Source organism: Tamandua tetradactyla, chromosome 6 (genome assembly GCF_023851605.1).
Source record: "Tamandua tetradactyla isolate mTamTet1 chromosome 6, mTamTet1.pri, whole genome shotgun sequence".
In the NCBI taxonomy this organism is placed as follows: Eukaryota; Metazoa; Chordata; class Mammalia; order Pilosa; family Myrmecophagidae; genus Tamandua; species Tamandua tetradactyla.
This window is the reverse complement of record NC_135332.1, coordinates 18,934,610-18,959,036: the sequence shown is the minus strand read 5'-3', so window position 1 is coordinate 18,959,036 and position 24,427 is coordinate 18,934,610. Positions and strand designations below refer to the sequence as shown.

At 39.8% G+C, this 24,427-nt stretch overlaps 2 protein-coding genes across 10 annotated transcripts in view; one reads left to right on the top strand and one right to left on the bottom strand.

Moving 5' to 3' along the window:
- NCOR1 (nuclear receptor corepressor 1) overlaps nt 1-1,687 on the bottom strand; it is a 194,277-nt gene extending 192,590 nt beyond the window's left edge. For 5 of the 9 annotated variants that reach the window (XM_077163973.1, XM_077163979.1, XM_077163978.1 and 2 more), the window contains exon 1: nt 1,269-1,495. The gene's annotated coding sequence lies outside the window, so the exon portion shown is untranslated. Of the gene's footprint in view, nt 1-1,268; nt 1,496-1,605 lie in introns of those variants that run through there. The other 4 variants (XM_077163976.1, XM_077163977.1, XM_077163981.1 and 1 more) reach the window with 2 other exon arrangements.
- Nucleotides 1,688-1,745: 58 nt separating this feature from the next.
- Nucleotides 1,746-24,427, top strand: part of PIGL (phosphatidylinositol glycan anchor biosynthesis class L) — a 127,479-nt gene continuing 104,797 nt past the window's right edge. Inside the window, exons 1-2 of the mRNA XM_077163972.1 lie at nt 1,746-2,754; nt 12,212-12,311. Of these exons, the coding sequence (XP_077020087.1) occupies nt 2,511-2,754; nt 12,212-12,311 (344 nt within the window). The 5' untranslated portion in view covers nt 1,746-2,510. The remainder of the gene's footprint in view (nt 2,755-12,211; nt 12,312-24,427) is intronic.

The following is a 24,427-nucleotide window of genomic DNA, read 5'->3' as shown; positions in this document are numbered from 1 at the left end:
GTACTACAAATACTAAAATAAACTTCCACTGAATTTTAACAGAATGAAAAAATAAAATACGGTATTTCCCTCTCTTCTGGTTATTTCTTCTGCAATTTTTATTATGTCCAAATAATATTCTAAAATTGGCCTGCTCGTACATGATGGCTCATCAAAAATATATATATCCTTATGAAGAGGTGCATAAACATATTTATAATGCCATCAACTTCAGTGATCCACAGACCAATCGCGGTGTGCCCCAACATCAGCAGCTGTTCATTCAGGATGTGTGGAACAAATGAATGAATATCTTTCTGTAGGCATTTTAAAATCCCAGGCCTGCTGCCCTCTGCAAGCTACCAAGTTCCGCCTCCTTTCTCTGTCTCACCAGGGTACACACGAGAAATTTAAAATTTCAATATAATTAGGATAAAGTCATTAAGGAAGCAAATCTGGCACAGGTGTATATATTAATCCCAAAGATGAGGTTTACCCATACCAACAGTTTACAAGGCTAGCTCTTGTTGAAGTGGGACTGGAGAATACAACACTGAAGGAAAACTGACACTTTTCATAAATATCACTTATTCTCACACCTTTTATACTTTAGCACACTGGCCACACCTAATCCAGTTAATTCAAAAACTTCAGTCTCCTCTCTATTAGGACTGATTTGTTTATTATAGTTTCTCAAATCCCTTCCTCCCCCCCCCAAAAAAAAGGGGGTGCACTCACCTACTTCACATGGCAAAAACACCAATAATAAACAGCGCAAAGTACGGGGCTGGGATCTCTGCCACCTCCACCACCACCCGGCTGTGCCATTAGCCCCTTAAGTGGCTTGAAGGGTAAACTAGTTTGCTCTCCACGCACTTATCGGTCGCTGTCACCCTCCCTGGCGCCTTCCCCACTCCCCCAGACCGCCGCCGACTCCGCCTCGGAAGAGCCCAGGCCCGCCACCCGGCCCGGCCCCACCGGCTCTCCGGCCTCCGCACGTCCCCTCCCCGCCGGACGCCCCTCTCCCGGCGCGGCCGCAGCCCATTCTTCCTCCAAACTCCACACGCCTCTCTCGCCCGGCCCCGGTTCCCCGCCGCGCCCGACTAGCCCCCGGAGGGGCCGAGGGGAAGGGTCCGAGCGGCTCCGGCGGCCCCCGCTGCCCCCCCCCCCCACCGCCATGGCCAGGCCGAGAAGTCGTCCCCGCGGTCGGCGCCCCGGGAGCCTTCGGCGGTCCCCGGGCGCGCAGGGGCCGGGAGGCCGGGGTGGCGGCGGCACCGGGGCCTACTCACCCGGAGCTGACGGGGCGTGGGAGCCGGCGCGCTCCCCGGCCTGAGGAGCAGGACGCCGCCCAGGCGCACGTCCCCAGCCCCGAGCTCGCTCGACGCGGCCGGGCCCGGAGCTCACTGGAGCAGCCGCCACCGCGGGCGCTGCTGCCGCTGCTTCGCCACCTTGGCCGCCATCTTGACTCAACCCCTCTCCCTCCCCCCAGCCGGGCGGCCGAGGCTGAGGCGGCTGCGGCTCCTCCTCCTTCCGGAGGGCCGGGAGACCAACTCCCTCCGCTGGCCGAGCGCGGCTGCTCCCTCCCGCGAGCTTCCTGGGTCGCGCCGCGCCAGGTTCCCTCCTCACCTCTCCCCTCGGCCCGCTGACGGTGGCGGCCTGCTCGGGAGGACACCGGCCGGCGCGGCTGCCATCGCGCACCCGGCGGAAGCGCCCGCCGTGAGCCCACCCGCTCCTGGGCGTGCGGACCTTCCCCCGGGCGTGGGAAAGGGAAAGGCGCCAGGCCTCGGGCCCCGCGACCCCGGGCCGGGGCCCTACGTGCCTGGGAGCCGGAGGGCTGCTCGCCTATCTACCCACGACGTTTTCCTGGGCGCTGGCTGAAACTGACACCTCATAGAAATGCCTGGCGAGGCCGATTCGTCCACCCTGTCGCGCTGCAGTGTAGACTGGCTTGTGAGGGGAGGCTGTGGTCCTCGCGACCGCGACCTGCCCTCTCGGCCTAATGAATGGACGGTTCCTCGTAACCGCACAGCTTCCCTTTAAAACAGCCACCCCTCCACATCCCAAAGTTAGGAAAAGTTGATGTTAAGAAACCCCGCTGTGGAAAACTGGCTAACCATAGCATTACGAGAACGTTCCGGATCTTAAGAAATGAGTTATGAAATGATAACTTAAAGACAGGAGGCAAGTCTTCCTACAAGATGTGGGCGTTTCTTTCAAAGCGCTGGCCTTCAACACGTCGTACTCGTAAGGGAGGACAGGGGCAGAAAACTAGACGGCCTGAAGTTCGGTTTAACTCCTGAAACCGAGAAGGCACAAGATTAGGAAATACTGCGAAAAGTGGAGAGAACTTGATAAGAAGTGTTGAAAGCCATAAGGGAAATCCGATGTTTAAAGAGACTCCAAGCCCCCGGAGCCGGTTTGTGGGGGAGGATTGAGCCGCGGAACGCAGTTTCCACGGGTGCCGTTTTCCCACCCGAGCCCGGGTCGCAAACAGCCTTTCCTACTGCGCAGGCGCACGCCCTCTCCGGAGCATGGAAGCGGTTCTTCCCCTGTGTGCGGCGGCGGCGGCGGCGATCCTGGCATGGGTCTTTCTCCGGGGTTGGAAGTTCTCGGAACGAATGAAGAAGAGTCGGCAGCCGGCAGGCCTCCTGGGAGCCGGGAGCCGGGCCCTCCTGGTCATCGCGCACCCGGACGATGAAGCCATGTTCTTTGCTCCCACCGTGCTAGGCTTGGCCCGCCTGAGGCACCAGGTGTCCCTGCTCTGCTTCTCCTCAGGTAGGGGGCTGTAGGCGGGGCGCTGGGAGCCGGGGTGTGACGGGGATTTAGGTGCTTACATCTCAGTCACCTTCTTCCCGGAGGGCTTCCCGGTCGTAAGCCGTCAAGTGAGACCACCGAAGGTCCCTTCGCAGGACCCCTCACGTAGAATCGGTGGTCTCAGACTGGGGGCAAGAGTAGGGCACTTGGGGGACCATCCGTGGCTTGCTCACTCATCCGCTGATAGGGTTGAGGAGCAGAAGAAAACTGCTCGGCATTGACTCCATTCAGAACTGCATTTCCCTTGGGAGCTGCGACTGTTCTCGTTATTCTGCGGAACCTTCTTATTTGCAGAAGGACCAAGAATAACGATCTCACTGTAGTACACCAAAGAGAATCTCTGCTGTATTGTGCCTGCTGCGCCCTTTAAGTTTTACTTCTGATGATAGCAAAGGATCTTCCTAACTGCTTTTAAAATCCATTTTTTGCAAGAAAGATGCATGTGTAAAATTGAAAAGGTGAATTCATAGACCGTTAGACTAGAAAGTAATTTTCCTGCCCAGCTCCACCCAGTTGCACCCAGTGAAGTTTTTCAGAGAAGGCAATCTTCCCTTGCAATACAGAAAAGAGCAAATGAGTAAACAAAATTTGTCCACGATACTGTGTTATTGGTGATGGTTATTACACAAATCTATAAATGAAGTAACTGAACTGTGCGCATACAATGGGTGAAGTATGTAAAATTATACCTCAGTAAAGCTGCTTTAAAAATGACCTGTAACCTCTTTTCCCATTTGTTTGTGTATGGTTCCAGCTTTGGTTCTATACAGATTTTTTCAGAGAAACCACATTTTATGCACTTTTATATTCTTTTTGTTAATATTTTTCACTTATTTAGCAAGTATTTATTAAGCATTTATGAGCTCGACCTTATTCTACATCTGATGGACACAATAAGAACATGCTAGACAAAGACCCGTTTCTTATAAAACTTACAGTTTAAGGACCTAGTCATGTTAATAAGAACTAAATATATAGCCTTTCTAATGGTTACATAGAAGTAAATTTTAACTTAGGTTGTTGTATGTATATTTGGGTGGTTTTTTTTTTTTCTAGTTTGCCTCTTACAACTAACAGTGAGTATCTTTATGTACTTAAATTATTTCCTTGGAATTGATTTTTTTTTTAATTGAAATTAACAGAGTCAAAGGGTATAGCTGTTTTAAGGCTTTGCTTTCCCCAAAACATTCCAATTTAGATTCTCTCTTACAAGTAATGGTGTGCCTGTTTTAATATAGAACTCTCTCTAGCAGTGACTAATGTTTTTTAAATACTTACTAATTTTTAAGTCATACTAGGTTATGATTTTTTCCCTCAAAATTTTTTGTTACAGGTAAGATTAAACCATTCTCCATGTGTTGATTGAGAATTTGGGGCTAAGCACTTCTCATGCTCTATTAAGGATATTTTCTCCTCATTTTCAGTAAGCCCATAAAAATATAGGACCAGAAGTCAAAATCTTTTCAAATATAGAACATGTGCTTGGCATATATTAAGCACTTGATATTTTTATTGTTGTCTTCCATTATTTCCTCTGACCCAAACTTGCCACTTTAAATTATTCCCTCTTGTACTTAAAAAAAAAAGTTTAATAACTTTTAAAATTCCCAATTCATTCAGAAACATATGGATTAACCACTCTAACTTGAAGAAAGGGAGGTAATAATTTGTTATGCAGTATAATGAAACCTGTAATGGTGTGATGGAAAAATTAAGTGCTGTGGATATAAGATGGAGAAAAACATTAATTCTCTTCAGAGTGATTAGGGAAGTTTTCTCCAAAGAGGTTTATTTTGAGACTCTTGGGCTTTAAAAATAGAAGTAGAAATGTAGGAAGTGGAGCCAGTCATTCTAGAAAGTGATGAAAGCAGCAATAAGTTGTGGACTTTATTATAAATCATTCTAACTAGATCTCTAGTTTTAAGGAGAAACAGGGAAAAACGACAGTTATTTAGTGGCACATTTAATCCTCTGAGCTAACCCTATGAGGTAGGTACTCTTATTTTGCAAATGTGTAAATGAATCACAAAGAGATTAGATAATTTGACCAGTGATCTGCCAGAAGGTAGAGGAGCCCAGACCCTGTGGCTCTTCCCTGATGTAAACAGTTGCACCTCTCTGCCTTGTACTTGGCCTTGTATGCGGTTGAGGAAATAGCCACATGGATTCCCAGCTTATATATGTTCAAAGAACATACGTTTCTCAAGCTGCTACCAAAAAAGAAGAAGAAGAATGCCTTGGCCTGATAAGTTTGGGGACCTTAGCCTGATTTGCTACCTGCCATTTAGAGATTTGCTATCCTTATTAGTACATCAACACCTTTGAGATATCTTGCTATTAGAAAAACCTATTTAACTTCAATTAATCAAGTATCTCTCCATTTATGAGATCACTGAAACGCCCATGGGCAAGAGATAATAGACATTAGAGTGTCATTTAATACAATTGGTAGAGAAGTGACATAAGTTCTGTGTTGTAGAAAGATTCTGGTAGCCATGTGGAAAATGTTCTGGAAGGAACCATTGGAGTCAGGAAAACCAATTTTCCTGACTACACTCGGCTACACTTCCATTTGTGTCATATATCAGATTTCCATCTATTTCTGCTTACATTTTATTCCTTTAATCAATTTGATATACCTGCACTAATATCATGCTGTCTTAACTAATTACTATAGTGGTAATTTATACCACTGTTATCTCCTTGGTCAGCGCTCATTTGTTATTCTTCGGAGTATTAGCTGTTTTCAATCTTTCTTTTCTTCCAAATATATTAAGGTATTAGCTTGGTCACATTGAAGGAAAAACTTTACTGGCATTTTCATTGGAATTTCATAATTCTTTATAAGTATGGAAAGATTGACTTATTTATAATTTAAAGTCTTTCCATCAGATTTTATGGTATGTCTCCACTTATATTGGCTGTTTTGAATATCTGCTAATACAATTGTATAATAAAGGTGTTACACATGTCTTGAGATGATAATTATGCAAATTTTCCCTTGAAATCTTTTTGTTTGTTTCTAGTGGTTCCTTTTGTACATCCTCTTGTTAATTTCTCATACTTTGTTGCCTTCTCTTATTTCTTTAAATATACTAAATACACTTATATCTGTCTCTAATAATTTCTGTATTTTTATTTTAGTAACTCATTCTGGGTGACTTATTCCCATGAATATGCTGTGATTTTTTTTTAACATCAACACCTGTTTCTTTGGAACCATATTTGTAGAAATATTTTGATTATCCATATTTGTAGAAATATTTTGATGATCCACTTTTGCTTCCACCAGGCAGCTAAGGGCCCTGTCTACCTCAGATGACTTGAAACTAAAATTTTAAATTGAGATTTTTTTCAGGCCACAGAGGTAGTTTGAAATCAAGGTCCCAGTCCAAGCATATTAGTGGTCTAATACTGTGTAACAAATTGTCTCAAAACTGTGGCTTACAGCAAAAGTAGTAGTTTATTATTTCTTCAGGTTTTGTGGGTCAGGAATTCAGATAGAACCCAGTGGGGAGGATTTGTCTCTTCAGGATATTAGTGCCTCAGCTGGAGGACCTGAATGCCCATTCACTTACACATCTGCTCATTGATGCTGGCTATTAACAGGGGCTTAGCTGGAGATGTTGGCCAGAACATCCATGCACGGTCTCTCCCTGTGGCCTGGGCTTCTTCAGCATATAGGGGCTGGGTTCCAAGGGGAAACATTAGATAGAGTGCCTGCCAAGGGAAACCATACTGCCTTCTATGGCCTCTCCTGGGAAATCACGCGGTATCACTTCCCCTGCATTCTCTTTGTCCAGGCAGATACAAGTCCCATCTCAGTTCAAGGAGAGCAGAAATAGGCTCCCCACTCCCCCCACCTCTTGTTAGGGAGCAGCAAGATTCTTGCTTGCAGAACTGGAAATACTGCTGTAGCTATTTTTGGAAAATACAGTCTGCCACACCAAATAAAGGCAGGTGTGTGGCTAATAATTTTTAGGAGGTGACATTTTTCTTAGGTTCCCTTTTGCTAGAACCAAATCCAAGAAAGGGTTGTAGCCTACCCACTCCCATCTCTGTCTAAAGTTGTTTTTTTGTAGTTCACTCACTGAAGGTATTGCCTTTCGAAGGTCCTGTCTTTATATGAAGTTTTCCTTATCTGTGCCCAAGCTTCATCTCCTGCTCCACTTGGCTTTAGGCTTCCAGGGACAGGCAGATGTTTTCAAGCTGTCTTCAGCCCCTGCATTCATGCTGACCTTTGGTTTCAGGCCTCCAAAGATAGCTGCACTCTTCCACTAATTCAGCCAATATTTTAAAACGTGACAGTCATTATCTCACCTACTTAGGTGTTCTATGCTAAGAGGGTTTCTCCAGACATCTGATTTACCATATTTCCTAAAATGGAATTTGCCAAGTTATTTTTAATAATGCCTTTTAATCATAAATAATTCTTTAAAGTTTTCCTTACTGAGATATATTTAGATTCAGCCTCCCAAAGTGCTAGTCTCATCTGTCTAACTATCTTCTCTGACCCAAAACATTTGAAATTTCTAAAGAAATATGATCTTAAGTATTGACTACATTCTATTAAGATTGGGGTACATTAATAATATTTAAAAATGTAAATTTTATTTCTTTAAAGAAGTTGTAGAGACTTCCTAACATGACTCAAAGGTTACATTTTTCTGGTTCTATTTTGTTATTTTATATATATAAATGCTTAGGTACTTTTCTCTAAGGTTTAGGTACATATGGTTCCCATGTAATCACACCAAACACAAAGGCATCCAAAGACTAACTGAAAACAAATGAAGATACTATTGGTTTAACTGGCACATAATGATGGTATGTAAAAATTTTGTACATATCTGAATGTATGTTTACTTTTTTTCATAATTAAGCTTTGAATTATTATGCCAGGTTACTTTATACATACCTCCTGTTTTGAATTTAACTTAGTGTCTATGTCTTGCTGAGTATGTCCTTAATTAAAGTGTTTTGCATTTTTGAGTTTTTCTTTACTTAGTGAGTTAGAAGATGTAAGTATAAAACTAGAGAAATCAATTAAACAATGAGAAGCCATAAAAGAAATGCTAATGAAACATTAGGGAAGAGATCATTTCCCAAACCAGAGAGAAATTCCATGGTAAGAAAGATTACCTGAGAACAATGAAAAGGAAAGATGCAAATATTAAAAAGAGAAATGCAGTAGGACTAATCTGATCAAATGGGAATAACAAAATGGGAGGCATTTTGAAGAGCTTAGCATTGTAAATACTTGTTATAATTGTACTCACTGCAATGGATTGAACATTGTTCCCAAGCAGTGCATGCTTCTCATTCTGTACAATAGACCTGTGATATTCAGAAAAAGACAATTTCCCATATGTTTGGTCTTATTAATGACCATCTGCAAGTCACAGATCAGAGAAAATCATGGAAAGTTGTACAGTCACTTTTCATTATTTGTAGTAGTTATGCTCCATAAAGTCAAAGCAAACACTGAATTTGCGAATACTGAACCAGTGCTCCTAGGGGAAACAGAGGGCTAGATGCCTTGGAGACTCTGATCACATTTTCATCACTGGTCACTGTATAACCTTGTTTTATGTGTTTCTGTTTAAAGACATTTTATTTAATATATATTGTTGATTCATTACAATTGACTGACAGCCGACTGCTCTATCAGTCATGCCTGAAAAAAATTTTATTTAACACATTTTCTCTAAAAGGCATATCACAGTCCTCTTGCACTTAGGAGCACTAGACAACATTTCAGCGCTATGCTTGGGGGCGATTTGAAACAGCAAAATTGCCAACAAAAAGCACAAAAATGCAAAAAACAAGATGCTAAATATACCACAAAATAGACATTTGTTTACAATATGAGAGCTGAAACAAGAAGGCAGAGTGTCACCTAGTTTGACCTTGGCAGGAATGTGCAGATTGGTTTACTGACATTTTTCATCACTCTATGCTTATCTGCAAATGACCACAAAAATACTGCAGATATTGAATTTGGGATTACAAATAAATTTTAGTGAGTAAGCGAATTTGCAATTGAAGATTTCACCAATAATGAGGATCCACTGTATTTCCATCAGTATAAGTCAATACTATATATGTTTTCCAAAATGATATAGTACAGTCCATTTGTGAATAATGGAAAAGCACAATATTCACAAGTAGGCCTGACTATATTGGTTAATAATAGCATATGGCAGTGTTTCTTGGTCATGGCTGCACAGATACATGCTCCATATTTTTAATTTAATTTTAGCAACCTTTTGAAAAATTGTTTTATCAATTTTAAAGGTATAATTTCGGTTTTAGAGTGGTAGCTCAAAACTGAAAGATTTTTATTCAATAAAAATCTCATCTTATTATTAAATCGTTTTCCAAACTGGGCTCTATAGACACGTTCTAATGGAAGGGCGCCCAGCTGTCTTGGTTTCAGCATCCTTTGAAGAACTCAGGCTTCTGGGCTCCAGTTAAACTGCCTCCCTATCTCTCCATCCTGGGTCTACTAGTCACTTCTTGCTGTTGCTAATTTCTAGATCACTTCATTGCCCCCCATTTGGTCCTGAGATCCTCCATTAGCCATGTAAAATATTCTTTGCATTAAATTCTTGCTGTTGAAAATTTCTAACATGATTTCTGTACCCTGGGTAGACACCAGCTGATACAGAACTTAAATTCCTTCCTTTTTAGTTGAGGAAACTGAAACCCAGAAACTTAATGAATTTCTCCAAGTTCATGTCATCAGTAGAAGGTGGGTTCTGGGACCATGTTGCTTGGCTCCCAGTCTGCTTCCCATTCTATAAAAGGAAGACATCCCCAGGTAGAGATCTAGGTACTAAAGGAATGGAGCAGGCAAGGGTCTTTTTTGCTGTCTATGGTTTTGTTCCTTCTGATTTTTAACCGTGTAAATTTAATATGTGGAATAAATAAATAAAATTTTTAATTTTAAAGTAAAGTAAAATTTCTCTCCTTATACATTATGGTGTTTAAATTTGGGCCCTTCTTAAGTGTCTTTAACTTCTATTAACAGTCATTATGATTTCTAATTATAACTTAAAAGTTACTTTCAAAAGTCTTCACTAAGCATACAATTATCTTTGCTTATAGACACACACTCACATAGTGCAGTTCTATATAAAGATATCTACATTAATTTCATTTATTTTCTGTTTTCTGGAATAATGATCTCTAAATTTTTCATCACATTGTTCTATGGCATGTACTCCCATTATATGTATACCTATTTATAATTATATTAATACAAAATAAAATATGTTCATTATAAAATGTTAACCGAGATTGACATTTATAAAGGAATATACAGGGCAGTGGTGGCTCAGTGGCAGAATTCTCGGCTGCCATGCCAGAGACCCAGGTTCAGTCCCTGGAGCCTGCCCTTGTCAAAAAAATTAATTTATTAATTAAAATAAAATTTTTTTTAAAAGGAACTACAAGTCTTGATGTTTTTCCTCTGCACCAACAGATTGTCTTGTGCATCCCAGGGTGCACCCACCCTACTCAGAAACTATTCTGAATTTTAGAATGTATCGGTTAAGAGCTGCTAAAGGATCTCAAACAAGTGTTCTGTTGAAAAGCCAACATGGTAACCAAATTTAGTGAAAAAAATTTAAATATTCTTAGGCTTCGACTCCCTAACCTCTTTTAAGTTGTTCCTTAACCCAAATACAAAGCAAAAAAACCAGCCCCATAAGTCTATTAGCCTCAGTTCTAAGGTCTCTCACCATCGTGATGAGACTGATATGCACAACCTCTGGCCTTAGGAACTGTATCTCTAGTGTACATTAGACTCTTCACAAAGATCAAATAACCTTTGAGACGGAGGGTGGAAATATGTGTATGGATTTGAGGCGAACCTAAAACATGAAGTCCATACAAAATTGACTACAGTTTCTATAAGATCTTGAAAAAAAAAAAAAACTCTGTGATGAGGACATACAAAATTTAAGCTGTTATCTGGATATCTGGAGGCGTTTCAGGATCAGTCATTTTGTTGGATACAATGTAATGATTGTCTCCTATCTGGGTTCTAACAGCGCAAAGCTAGCACTAGAGTAACCCCAGCCAAAGTTGAAAGGTTCACCTGAGAGTTTTTCAGAGGTACCCCAAGCAGTAGGTAGAGCCTCTGTTGATTCCTTTGTGGGGCTTACAATGTGCTGGACACCCAGGAGGCCACAAAGTTAAATGAGAGGGTGACTTTTAAGGTCAATGACATTTCAAAACTAATAATCTGACCGTGGAGAAAAGCTCATACTTAACAGCAGAATACTGGGAATGACTGCTTGCCTGGGGCAGGAGGGGCGGGGGATAGAAGGCTTCCCAGAGGAGCTGGCATGCCATGCGTTCTATGAAGATAAATTGTAATTCTAGCAAGAAGGAAGATGAAGAAGTAAAGATAAAGAGATCAGGGAATAAAAAAATAAAAATAAAAACTTGAATACCTTATGTGTTTGGCATCAAACTGACTGCTTTGATATGTGTTATCTCATGAAATCCTCAGGAAAGCATTATGAGACTGGCTTTTATCCCCGTGTTACAGTTGAAGAAACTGTGGCTCAGGAAAGTTAAATAACATGCACAAATCACATTTACAATTATTTGTTGGGGAGTTGAATTAGGGGGTGCATTAGCTAGACATTTGCCCATGAGAAGTGAAATTTAATGGTACCAAAATTTCACTATATATTATTTATGAGAATACAAAGGAGTTTTTTATCAGAACTAAAAATTCTAAAAAGTGTAGCATATGTGTTGAGAAAATACCCTAGGGGCATACTGCAGTAGCTGGCTGCTAAATTCTTCAAAGAAGAATGTTTTCTTGATTGGTGCCTTCATATTTTCCTGGAATACTCCCCAAAGGTAGCAGACTCTTCTATCAGTGTTAAGCAAATACTCGAGGAAAAATTTTTAAAGGGGCCCAAACTAACAGTGTGCCTAGGTACCCCACTGTTCTGACTGGCTACACAAGGGTCAATCCTAAATCTGTTTAACTCCTAAACTGTATACCGTGCTGCCTGTAGTCTGTGGCTAAAATGCGGATAGGTAAGTTAGATATAGATTATAGATAGGTAGGTAGGCAGGTAAGTAGGTAGATAGATGATGGATGGCTGGATGATGGACTCATGGATATATAGGAACGGAGGCTTGGATGCATGGATGGATGACAGATGAACATATGGAGATGAATTGTGACTGGTGTTGCTAAAGATTGTGATGCTGGTTGTCTTCTCTCAGCAGTATTTGATAGTAGCCTCAGTGTTGTATTTTCTTCAACTTTTTATCAAAACCACAAATCTTTCAGCTAACTTACAGCCTTTAGTGAACAATATAAGATAAGAGTGAATAGCTAGGTCTCTACTGTTAAAGAAACCCATCACTGTACATTTGTTATTCTCAGGAAATTACTACAATCAAGGAGAAATTCGTAAGAAAGAACTTTTGCAGAGCTGTGATGTTTTGGGAATTCCACCCTCCAGCATTACAATTATTGACAACAGGTAATCTGTCTTTTACAATGTAGAAATTCATTGTCAATAAATAGGCAGTGGTACACTCAAAAGATACCAAAAATAATGTGGGTGGATAAGAACATCTTATTTGAGAATTACTTAAAATAGTTTCACATTTGTCTTAAATGACAGCATAATGAAAATCATTCTTTTCAAAAAAAATTTTATTAAAAAAGATCACAAATACAATAAAGTGTAGAGAAGAGTATTGTGAACCCCTAAAAACCTATTACCTAAGCCCATCAATTATCAAGACTTTGCTTTATTCCATTTATCCCCACTTAACTTCTTTTGTGTGTATATGAAGTATTTTAAAGAAAACTTCAGTCATCAGGTTATTTCATCCCTGTATATTTAGGAGTGGATCTCTTAAGAAGAGGAATATTTATTCAAATAGCCACCATGCCATTATCATCATATCAAACAGAATTAACAGTAATTCCTTAGCATCATCCAACATCCAGTCCATACCAAAATTTCTCCAGTTAACTCAAAAATGTCTTTTTACAGTTGGTTTGTTTAATCAGGATCTAAACAAAGTACACACATTGTAGTTGGTTGCTGATATTTTGAATTTAATTCTCTCTTCTCTCCCCCACTAAGCTATTAATTTGTTGAAGAAACTGAATTATTTGTCCAATAGAACATCCTACTTTCTGGATTTGTCTGTCTGCCTCCTCATAGTGTCATCTAAGTTGTTCTTCTATCCTCCATATTTCTTATAACCTGGAAATTAGCTCTTCAAACTTGATTATATTTAGCTAACTTCAGGGGCAGGAATACTTCATGGGCTGTGCTATGTACCTGATATTGCATCATATCCAGAGGCACATACTGATTGTCTCACTTAACAGTGATTGTGAAATAGATCAGTGAGTTCAGATGGCAGTGGCTTGCTCCCTTCATTTTAAAAACCTCCAACATGTAATGTTTTCAGGATTATTGCCTGAATCATGAATTAACTAGAAATTGTCAAATTGTTTCTAATACTCTTATGCATTCTGTAGGTATTAGTTGTAATTCTTCTGTAAAGTAGAACTTTCCCTTATCAACAAGGGCTGTTTAGTTACCCCAACATATAATTGAACCAAAAAGAGAGGATAAGTGCTTAATTCTTTCCTTTTAATTGCATTTTCAGAAATAAGGAGTTGGTGCCCTAGTTACTGCCAGTGGCTATCCATACACTGTTTCTTGGATGATAGAGTGCTTTTAATATCATTAGAGACCTATGTGTGTTTATATATTCAGTGTTTCAGTCTCAGTCATTGTGTTTTTTGATGCCCCCATGATCTCATCTTTGGCTATCAGAAGTAAGGCTCTTTGTGTTAACTCATATGTCCTTTTTATGTGACCTCTAGTCTTTGATGGTTTCCCTGCTCTCAATAACAACCTTATTTTCCAGTATCGTCCAGTATGCTTTCCTGCCCCTGTTCTAGAATCAGCTCTTCCTCCAAGGAGGGGAATGGTGTCTGGAGACCATAACTAGGGCACTAACCATGTTCTCACTACTGTGTTATCATTTCTCATTGCTACTTGGACAGAGCTAAGATATATATGTATGTTTCCTTTTTAAAGAAAAAATATATGGTTAAAATTCAAGGTTAATGTTTGTTTGTTTTTAACATCTTTGATTTTTTTATTTTCTCTCTTCTACACTGAAAATGTTTGCTTTATAACAACAGTATCATAATTCTGTATTGGCTTTTAAAAATATTTTTAAGGATGTCATAAACCATGGATGAAAAAGGGCTTTTATTATGTATACTCAGAGTAGCAGATATTGAAAACCAAGACTAAATACAATATGCCTCTGATCATAATGCTTGCGTTCTCTTTAAAATGATTCAGAAAAGAAAAAAAATACATATAAATAGAGATTAAGGTAAAATGGCAAAATATTTACAATTTGCACATCAGTGAAAGGTAATGAGTGTTCAATATACTATTCTTTTAACTTTTATGTTTGTTTGAAAAAAATTATAATAAAAAGTTTTTAAGTACTTTATAGATGCCTTTTTTCCTACTGTTTTCTACCATGTATAAATAGAGTTTACAGTATTGTTACTGATCTGCCTCTTCAATTAAAAAAAAATAAAAATCAGAGATCTGTAATAACAGCAACTAGGGTGTGTCTGCCCTCTGAGTTCCATTAACTTTTAAGGGTTAAAAATATGTTTGTTTCCAACAGCATAGCTATTGGGGTTTATTATAAATTAGTTTGTACTTGCTTCCTTTTGTTGAGGTTTTCCTTTTCTGATATTGGGAAATATGCAAGAAGATGGTAGTACAACTTAAAACATGATAAAGAGACAAATTATTTTTTTAATTTATTTAGTAATTTAAAAAATTTAACAACAAACAAACAAAAACATTAACATATGATCATTCCATTCTGCATATACGATCAATAATTCACAATATCATCACATAGTTGCTTATTCATCAACATTTGCATCAATTCAGAAAAAGAAATAAAAAGACAATAGAAAAAGAAATAAAACAAAAACTGAAAAAAAAAAGATTATACATACCATACCCCTTACCCCTCGCTTTCATTGATCACTAGCATTTCAAACTAAATTTATTTTAACATTTGTTCCCCTTATTATTTATTTTTATTCCATATGTTCTACTTGTCTGTTGACAAAGTAGATAAAAGGAGCATCAGACACAAGGTTTTCACAATCACACAGTCACATTGTGACAGCTATACCATTATTCAGTCATCATCAAGAAACATGGCTATTGGAACACAGCTGTACATTTTCAGGCAGTTCCGTCCAGCCTCTCCATTACATCTTGAATAACAAGGTGATATCTACTTAATGCATAAGAATAACCTCCAGGATAACCTCTGAACTCTGTTTGGAATCTCTCAGCCATTGACACTTTGAGACAAATTATTTTTAATTTGAATAAAGAAAAAATCTGCAGTCATCCTAGATACACATCAAAGGCCAACATAGTAATTTTGCTGATCTTTTCATTCATTCCTCAAAAACAAAATTTGCTCTGTTATTTTTACATTTCAGGAGCACTAAGAAGTAGTTTCTTTACAATAATCCGTATCTAATTATGTCTCAATTTTCAGACACTGTCCAAGAGCTAACCCCATTTTGGACAGTGTAAATATCTACAATGTAAATATCTACCAATTTCTAAGATGAACTGGTCACGTAAACAGTTGACCTTATATTCTGGGACATGCAGACAAAATCCACAAGAAAGACAGCTCACTTGTCTAGTTATTGGCTTCTGTGATCTAGATTCTAAATACACATCTAAGGACCAGGAAAGAGCTGCCAAGATAGAGGTTGCCAAGTCTATATACAAAAGAAGGCACCCCTGTCCTCACACACTACTTGCTGTTTATTCTTATCTGATACATTATTCCAACAGATTTGGTCTCAGTTGATTGTTGCTTTTCTGGGATTTTGTTTGTTTTTACCCGTAGAAGATTAAAAACAGTGTATTATTGAACTAGAGAAGGGAGTTACTGGCGCAGCAGGCACAGATGAGCCTAATAAATTACAAATTAGTGCTGAATCTGCTGGAATCCATTGAGGCTGCTTCTGTGGTAAAGTTTGTCCTCTCACATATGAAGTCATCCAGAAGCAAAATGCCTCTGAGGTGGCTCAACACTATCAAAGACCTTAGTATTTTCCATCTTTCTAGATGCCCATTTTCATCCTGGCAACATTCCTGCCGAGAGAGGAATCTTTCCTTTGGACATCTCTTTATAGTACAGAGAAAAAAACAGAAGTATCCAGCAGACTTGCTCTCTGGTCTCCTGCCCTGCGTGGCACATCACTGCCTACCCAATTTCTGTAGCCACTAGACCCTGGGGAGACCCGTCAGTAGTATTTCAGCCCTTATTGTGGGAAATGACACCTGTCAGCAAAGAAGAATGCTGGAAATGGCTATAGGCAGGAAATCAATAGGAAAGAAGGAGTCCAATAATTATTTAAGGAATCATCCTATGCACTCAATAATCTCAAAATGCATGCCTGTATTAAAACCTAGTATGAAAACTGACATGATGCATGAGTTTTTCAAGAAAGGAGAAAATAATTATTAGGATATTTCATTTAGTTAAGCAGGAATATGTACAATATATTCCTCAAAGGTCTTCATGTAAAATGTTGTGCAATTTAAATGCTTCTAACCCAGTGAATTTTTTTAAATGTGTATATTTGGTCTCATTGTGTTGCAAAGCTTGTATGCTTTATACCCCACATATCACTGTAGGCTTGGATTTTTTGTTCATTTATTTTGGTAAGGGCCTAGGGCATTGGTCTAGGCTGGAGTTCCAAGAATAGGCTAGAGGACTATTTAGGAGATGTATTACATGTATTAATTCCATAGCGGGGAACAGAAAATAGGTTACGCAGAGGTAAGCAAAGGAAAACAGTCCAGATGACTTCTGTGGCTTGCACCTGGAAAAGTGTATAGTGCCTCTAGAACATACACAGCAGAGTCTGGTGATGGGAAGAAGGTATTAATGGCTCTAGGCTAATTAATAATTAAGACCACTTTGGTGAGAAAAATACAATGGATGATAGGCTTGGATTGGCTCCACACATTACCCGTGAGCTGGGTCATGCTCCCAGACTTTTCTTTTTCATTTCATTTATTTGGTTAGCTGAGAATGGAGATTTGTAAATGGTTTTGGTCATTTCTACATGTACAGTGGCAATGTTCTACATGTACAAGAACAGTCTAAAAATGTTCCCCTGTAACTTTTGATCAGTTTGATGAGTATGATCCATCCTTTAGTATAAAAGGTCAGCAAGAAGTTACCCAGAGATACTTGCCTGTATTTTTAAGGTTGATGGGTTTGCCAGAACTGTTGTCAAACATGCAGCCTTCTTGTCAATTATACATATTTATCAGTGCTTTAAATTATTTCAGATATAAAATTTGTTTCTATCCTTTTCGGTATTTAAATCATAAATTATTCTGTTTAGTTCTGATGAGAAACATAAACTGTGAACAGTGAAGAGAGAATCATTTTAGCACTCAGTCATGCTGGTAGTAGAATCGATTGAAGAAATTAAGACAGTAGACCAATTAGTCTTTTGTATTTGTCCTGATGGACGGAGAATGCCTCAATTTAGAACAGCTTTGTCTGAGATGGAGATGAGGGAATGAATTCAAATGTTGTTTAAGAGGTTGAAATGTCAGGGTTTAGTGACTGTTTAAAGATGTGGAAGGGGGACTTCCGGAGAAGATGGCGGCTTAGTAAGATGCGCAGGTCTTAGTTCCTCCTCCAGAAAAGCAACTAAAGAAACAGAAACAATACGAAACAGCTCCTGGAGTCATGACAGAGACCAAAAAGACAGCGTACCCCATTCTGGAACGGCTGAACGGGCAGGGAGCATCCGCTGCGCTGCGGTGATATACCTGAGGGGCGCGCGTTTTCCCGGCCGGGGCGGCTGGCGACTGGGATCCCCTCCATGCACGTGGCTCCCCGGTCTGACTGGGAATGTTGGATAGCGGGACCCTCCCGTCACGCTTGGCGTCTCGGGCCAGCTGGGCAATTTGGACCGGCACTCCCCCAAGCCGCAGCAGCCAGCGACCCCCGCCTCCACGTGCGGTTTCCTGGGCCGACTGCGAGATTCGGATTGGCGAGTTAAAGGAGACACAGCATCTTTTACTGGTGGGCCCCGCAGACAGACGAGCGCCACGAGCGCCACCTACTGGGCAGGGAAAGAAAAACAGAGCCCAGAGATTTCACAGGAAAACCTTTCAACCAGCTGGGTCCCACACCCAGGGAAATCTGATCAAATGCCCAGACACCAGCAGAAAATAATGGATGACGCTCAGAAAATTGAAGATATGGCCCAGTCAAAGGAACAAACCAATAGTTCAAATGAGATACAGGAGCTGAGACAACTAATGCTGAATATACGAACAGAAATGGAAAAACTCTTCAAAAACCAAATCAATAAATTGAGGGAGGACATGAAGAAGACATGGGCTGAACAAAAAGAAGAAATAGAAAATCTGAAAAAACAAATCACAGAACTTATGGGAGTGAAGGACAAAGAAGAAAAACTGGAAAAAACAATGGATACCTACAATGGTAGATCTAAAGAGACAGAAGCTACAATTAGTGAACTGGAGGATGGAACATCTGAATTCCAAAAAGAAACAGAAACTATAGGGAAAAGAATGGAAAAACTTGAGCAGGGGATCAGGGAACTGAATGACAATATGAAGCGCACAAATGTACGTGTTGTGGGTGTCCCAGAAGGAGAAGAGAAGGGAAAAGGAGGAGAAAAACTAATGGAAGAAATTATCACGGAAAATTTCCCAACTCTTATGAAAGACCTAAATTTACAGATCCAAGAAGTGCAGCGCACCCCAAAGAGAATAGACCCAAATAGGCGTTCTCCAAGACATTTACTAGTTAGAATGTCAGAGGTCAAAGAGAAAGAGAGAATCTTGAAAGCAGCAAGAGAAAAACAATCTGTCACATACAAGGGAAACCCAGTAAGACTATGTGTAGATTTCTCAGCAGAAACCATGGAAGCTAGAAGACAGTGGGATGATATATTTAAATTACTAAAAGAGGAAAACTGCCAACCAAGACTCCTATATCCAGCAAAATTGTCCTTCAAAAATGAAGGAGAAATTAAAACATTTATAGACAAAAAGTCACTGAGAGAATTTGTGACCAAGAGACCAGCTCTGCAAGAAATACTAAAGGGAGCACTAGAGTCAGATACGAAAAGACAGAAGAGAGAGGTATGGAGTAAAGTGTAGAAAGAAGGAAAATCAGATATGATATATATAATGCAAAAGCCAAAATGGTAGAGGAAAATATTATCCAAACAGTAATAACACTAAAAGTTAATGGACTGAATTTCCCAATCAAAAGACATAGAATGGCAGAATGGATTACGACCCAGCAATACCACTGCTAGGTACCTACTCAAAGGACTTAAGGGCAAAGACACAGACGGACATTTGCACACCAGTGTTTATAGCAGCATTATCTACAATTGCAAAGAGATGGAAACAGCCAAAATGTCCATCAACAGACGAGTGGCTAAACAAACTGTGGCGTATACCTACGATGGAATATTATGCAGCTTTAAGACAGACTAAACTTATGAAGCATGTAATAACATGGATGGACCTAGAGAACATTATGCTGAGTGAGTCTAGCCAAAAACTAAAGGACAAATACTGTATGGTCCCACTGATGTGAACCGACATTCGAGAATCAGCTTGGAATATATCATTGGTAACAGAGACCAGCAGGAGTTAGAAACAGGGTAAGATAATGGGTAATTGGAGCTGAAGGGATACAGACTGTGCAACAGGACTAGATACAAAAACTCAAAAATGGACAGCACAATAATACCTAAGTGTAATGTAACTAGGTTGGAACACTGAATGAAGCTGCACCTGAAATATGGTTTTTTGTTTGTTTGTTTGTGTGTTTGTATCTTTTGTTTTTGTTTTTTTCTTTTTCCTTTTTATATATATATATATTTTTATTAGTATTGTTATTTTAATTCTCTTCTCTATATTAACATTCTATATCTTTTTCTGCTGTTTTGCTAGTTCTTTTCCTAAATCGATGCAAATGTACTAAGAAATGATGATCATACATCTATGTGATGAAACTAAGAATTACTGAGTGCATGTGTAGAATGGAATGATTTCTAAATGTTGTGTTAATTTCTTTTCTTTTTTTTGATTAATAAAAAAAATTTAAAAAAAAAAAGATGTGGAAGATGAAGGAGCAGGAGAAATTGAGGATAATGGAAATTGCAGCCATAAATGTCTAAATGGATAAAGATTAGCTGGTATAATGTACAAAGGAGAAGAATTGGGTTGGTTATGTTATCTTAGTTTGCCAGGGCTTCTATGGTGAATACCGCACACTGGTTGGCCTTAAAAAACAGGAATTCATTGGCCCACAGTTTTGGAGGTCAGAAATGCAAAATCAAGGTAGTTGGCAGGGCTTGCTTTCTAGTGGAGTTGATAACATTCTGGCGAACCTCCATCTTATGGCAATTAACGGGGATTGAATTACTTCTCCTACGAAAGGCATGTTCACGTCACAACCCCTAGTTCTGTGGGTGTTAACCCATTTGCACATTTGAAGGTGTTACTGGTTAAGGTGTGCCCGAACTGAATGAGGGTGGACCTTAATCCAATATGGCTGAAGTCCTTATAAGCAAAGGGAATTGGACATGGAAGGAGGAAGCTACAGAGAACAGCCAGAAGCTGGAAGTAAGCATGACCCAGAAGAGAAAGAAGACACCACCATGTGCATTATATGTGACAGAAAACCCAAGGACCAGGGACCACTGGCAGCCAGCCCCAGAATGTCATTTTTCAGAGAGAAAGCATCACCTTGCTGACACCTTGATTTTGGACCTCTCCTAGCCTGAAAATTGTGTTAAATAATAAATTCCCATTGGTAAGCCAGCCCATTGTACGGTGTTTGTTTAGCAACTGAAAAACAACTCTCCCTCCTTATACCTGCTTCTCTGATTTCTGCTGACTTCTGGTTTCTACCATTTTCTGGCTTCTCCTATTTTCCATGTCCAATTTTCTTTGCTTATAAGGACTTTAACCCTGTGGATTAAGTCCCACCCTGATTCTGTTTGGTCTCATCCTAATGGGGTCCTCAAAGATTCTATTCACAAATGAGTCCAAACCTTAACTAATAATGTCTACAAAGGTCCTATGTACAGATAGGTTAACACCCACAGGACCTGGGGTTTGGACTTCAACATGTCTTTACGAGGGACATGGTTCACTCCCCTACACAGGGCAGTAGCAAATTAGGAATTCTTAGCATGTAGGAGGAGTAAATCCATTACAGTAGATGAAATTGCCCATGAATCAGCTGGAGATAGAGAGTAGGGGACCAGGGGTGTTCCAGAGCAAGAGAAAGCACAGATGATAATGAGGAGATGATCATGTAAACTGAGGGGTGGGGGTGGGGGTGGGAATGCTTCAGAAAGCTGTAAGGAAAACAAAAATTGCCTGCCCAGAGAAGAGCAACCAGTATTAAACGAAATTAGCACAGATGGTATAAACAATTTTGTATCCAACTGTTTTTGCACTTGAGAGTAGTTTTAGCATTTTCCCATGTCATTAAAAGTTTCATCATAAGGATGTACTGTAATTTACTCAACATTCTTCTACTATGGAATATTTATATCTAATCTTCTATTATAAAAAGCTTTATTAATAAATCTTTGAAATTCTGAGCAAGTTCTGGGTCAAAGAACAGAACTTTTTGCGTTTAGGTTCTAAACAGTTCTTGCTAAGGTTATTTGGATTTGTTTAATTTTTTGTAAGGGTTGAGAATAAGATTATTTTGTGATACATTTTTTCTAAGAATTTGCTACTAGCTGTAGATTTGTTGATATTTATGTGTAGTTCTTATATATTTCCCTCCTTAAGAACGTCTTTAGAAAGCCTAACAGTATTTCAGTTGATTCTCTTAAGTTTTATAGGTTAACAGCTCTATCATCTGCAAATAATAAAAATAGTCTTTCATTTTTCGACACATGCCTCTTATTTCTGTGTTACTTCTGATTGCTTTGGCTAGAATTCGCTGAACTCTATTAAGAAGAGCAGGCAACCTTATCTGTGTCAGTGATTTGATTGAGAACACATCCAGTGTTTCACCATTAACTATGACTTGGCTACTAGTTAAGAAAAATATTCTTTATGGTTAGACTTTGTTCTTGGGAATTGATGTATATTGTGTCTGATTGTAGGGGAGGGGAGCTTCTGTCCTCCCCTGCCCCGACCCCCAGTCCTACACAGAGATAAGGAAAAATAGTTTAGATTTATTCTCTCAGAGTAAGCTGTTGGAACTGTGATGGGGCAACTTCTCTGTGGCAGTGGATTTCATAATGTTTTCGAGAGCTCAGATCCAGAGCCAGTGCGCTGAGATTGAAACCCCAGCTCTGTCAGGTATTAGCTGTGTAACCTATGCCACTTACTTAATATCTCTCTTCCTAACATTCCTCACCTGTAAACCTGGAAAGTACATGGTTTTGTGTCAATTTGTGGAAGAAATCATCTGCTTGCTTTTTTCAGAGATGATATAGTGCCCTTTTACAATGCAGGTGTGTGTTATGATTTTTCTCACCAGTGCTGCTGGCCTTTTGCTCAGGCACCCTATTTGCCTGGCTCCTGCCTGCACAGCGTCTGCTCTGGCCTGGCCTTGTAAAAAAAGGTTTTTTTCAGGGCCATATCTGTGCTGTGAGGCCCAGAGTCAAGCTACTGATCTCAATTTGATTATCAAGATCTTTACTCCCTTGTCATCTGTCTTAATTAATTACATGTGTGTGTGTGTGTGTGTGTGTGTGTGTGTATCCATCCTGTGGTGATCATGCAGCTTCATCAGCAGTCCCTACTTGTGAAATGCTACAGGGCAGAGATGGTAAATTTGCTAAATATAAATGCAAGAAACCAGGTTGAAGATTCAAGGAAAACGTGCAGTCCTCAGCCTTTCAGCTTCTCATTTCATAACCCAGAAAAAACAGAGTTTTGGCATCTTACTTTGGGTTATTTGGATGACTCAGAAAATAATGAAGGGGAGGAAGGGAGAGCGGGAGGTTTTATAGAGGGCATTCACTCATAGTAATCATGGTAAATGTGTATTAAACCATGACTGTTGATGCTCAGAACTGTACTAAGTATATTATCTCCCTTAACTCAAATTAAACCAATTATTTCCCCCCACATTATAGATAAGGAAAGTGAGGTATGCCTCAGTTGGAGCAATTTGCGCAAGGGCATGCAGCTAATAAAGGGTAGAGGTGGGGTTTGAAGTGAGGTGATCTGGCTCATGCTTCCATCACTCTACTTTTTACCTGCTTCGTCCTGAATGTATTTTCCCAGAGGCCATCTCGTTTCGTTCTTAGACCAGCTCTGTAGGGCTGGTATATTATCCATTTGATTTGGGGTTTTTTCCCCTACATGAAGAAATTAAAGTCCAGAAGGATTAAGAGAATTGTCTGAGATCTCACATGTAATAAATGGCATTGTTAGGATTGAAAAACAGAAAGGAAGACAGAATTGCTTCCTCACTTTCTGCAGGAAAGTGGGTTAACAGCTTGCTACCATGTTTGCAAGACCAATGTGGTTTAGGAGTAAATGTAGTTGACAGGCGTGTTAGTTTGCAAGCTGCTGGAATGAGATATACCAGAAATGGAATGACTATTAAAAAGGAAATGCAATAAGTTCCAAATTTGCAGTTCTAAGCCTATGAAAATGTCCAAATTAAAGCACCAACAAGAGGTTATCTTCATTCAAGAAAGGCTGATGGATCTGGAACACCTCTGTCAGCTGGGAAGTCACGTGGCTGGCATCTGCTGGTCCCTTGCTCCTGGGCTCCGTTGCTTTAAGCCACCATTTCTATGGGGGTTCCTTACTTTGCTTCTCTGTGGCTAACTTTCATCTCTTGGCTCCCCTTGGCTCTCTCCAGGTTCTGGCTTGCTTAATATTTCATGGTGACATCTGCTGGGCTCCAAGCATCTCCAGCATCTCTGTCTCTGTTCTGTGAAGCAACTGTTCTCCAAGCATCTACATCTGCTTCCTGTTGGCTCTGAGACGTCTGTTGTTTCTGATTCCAGAATGTTTCTTCTTTTAAAGGATTCCAGTAAACTAATCAAGACCCACTTGGAATATGTGGAGTCACATCTCCATGTAATCAAAAATTCACACCCACAACTGTGTTCATCATGGCACCGTAGAGATAATCTAATCAAAGTTCTAACCTGCAGTATTGAATCAAGATTAAAAGAAAGAGCTGCTCCCACAGGAGTGGATCAGGATTAAGACATGGCTTTTTTTGAATACATAATACTTTCAAACCAGCACAGCAGGGTATGGGATCAACCCTGTCTTCCCAGTGTTCTGGATTTCAGGGACAAGTTTAGCCAGAGACACTCATCCAAGTAGATCCCTTATCTAACCCCTGAAAAAAGAGGGGAGAAAAAATCACTTCTGCAGAAAGGAAGGTATAATCTCAGTTATTAAGCAACTAAATGATTACTTTTGATAACATTACAAAGTTCCTTAACATCTGTCCTTTATGCTAATTTAATGAGTCATCT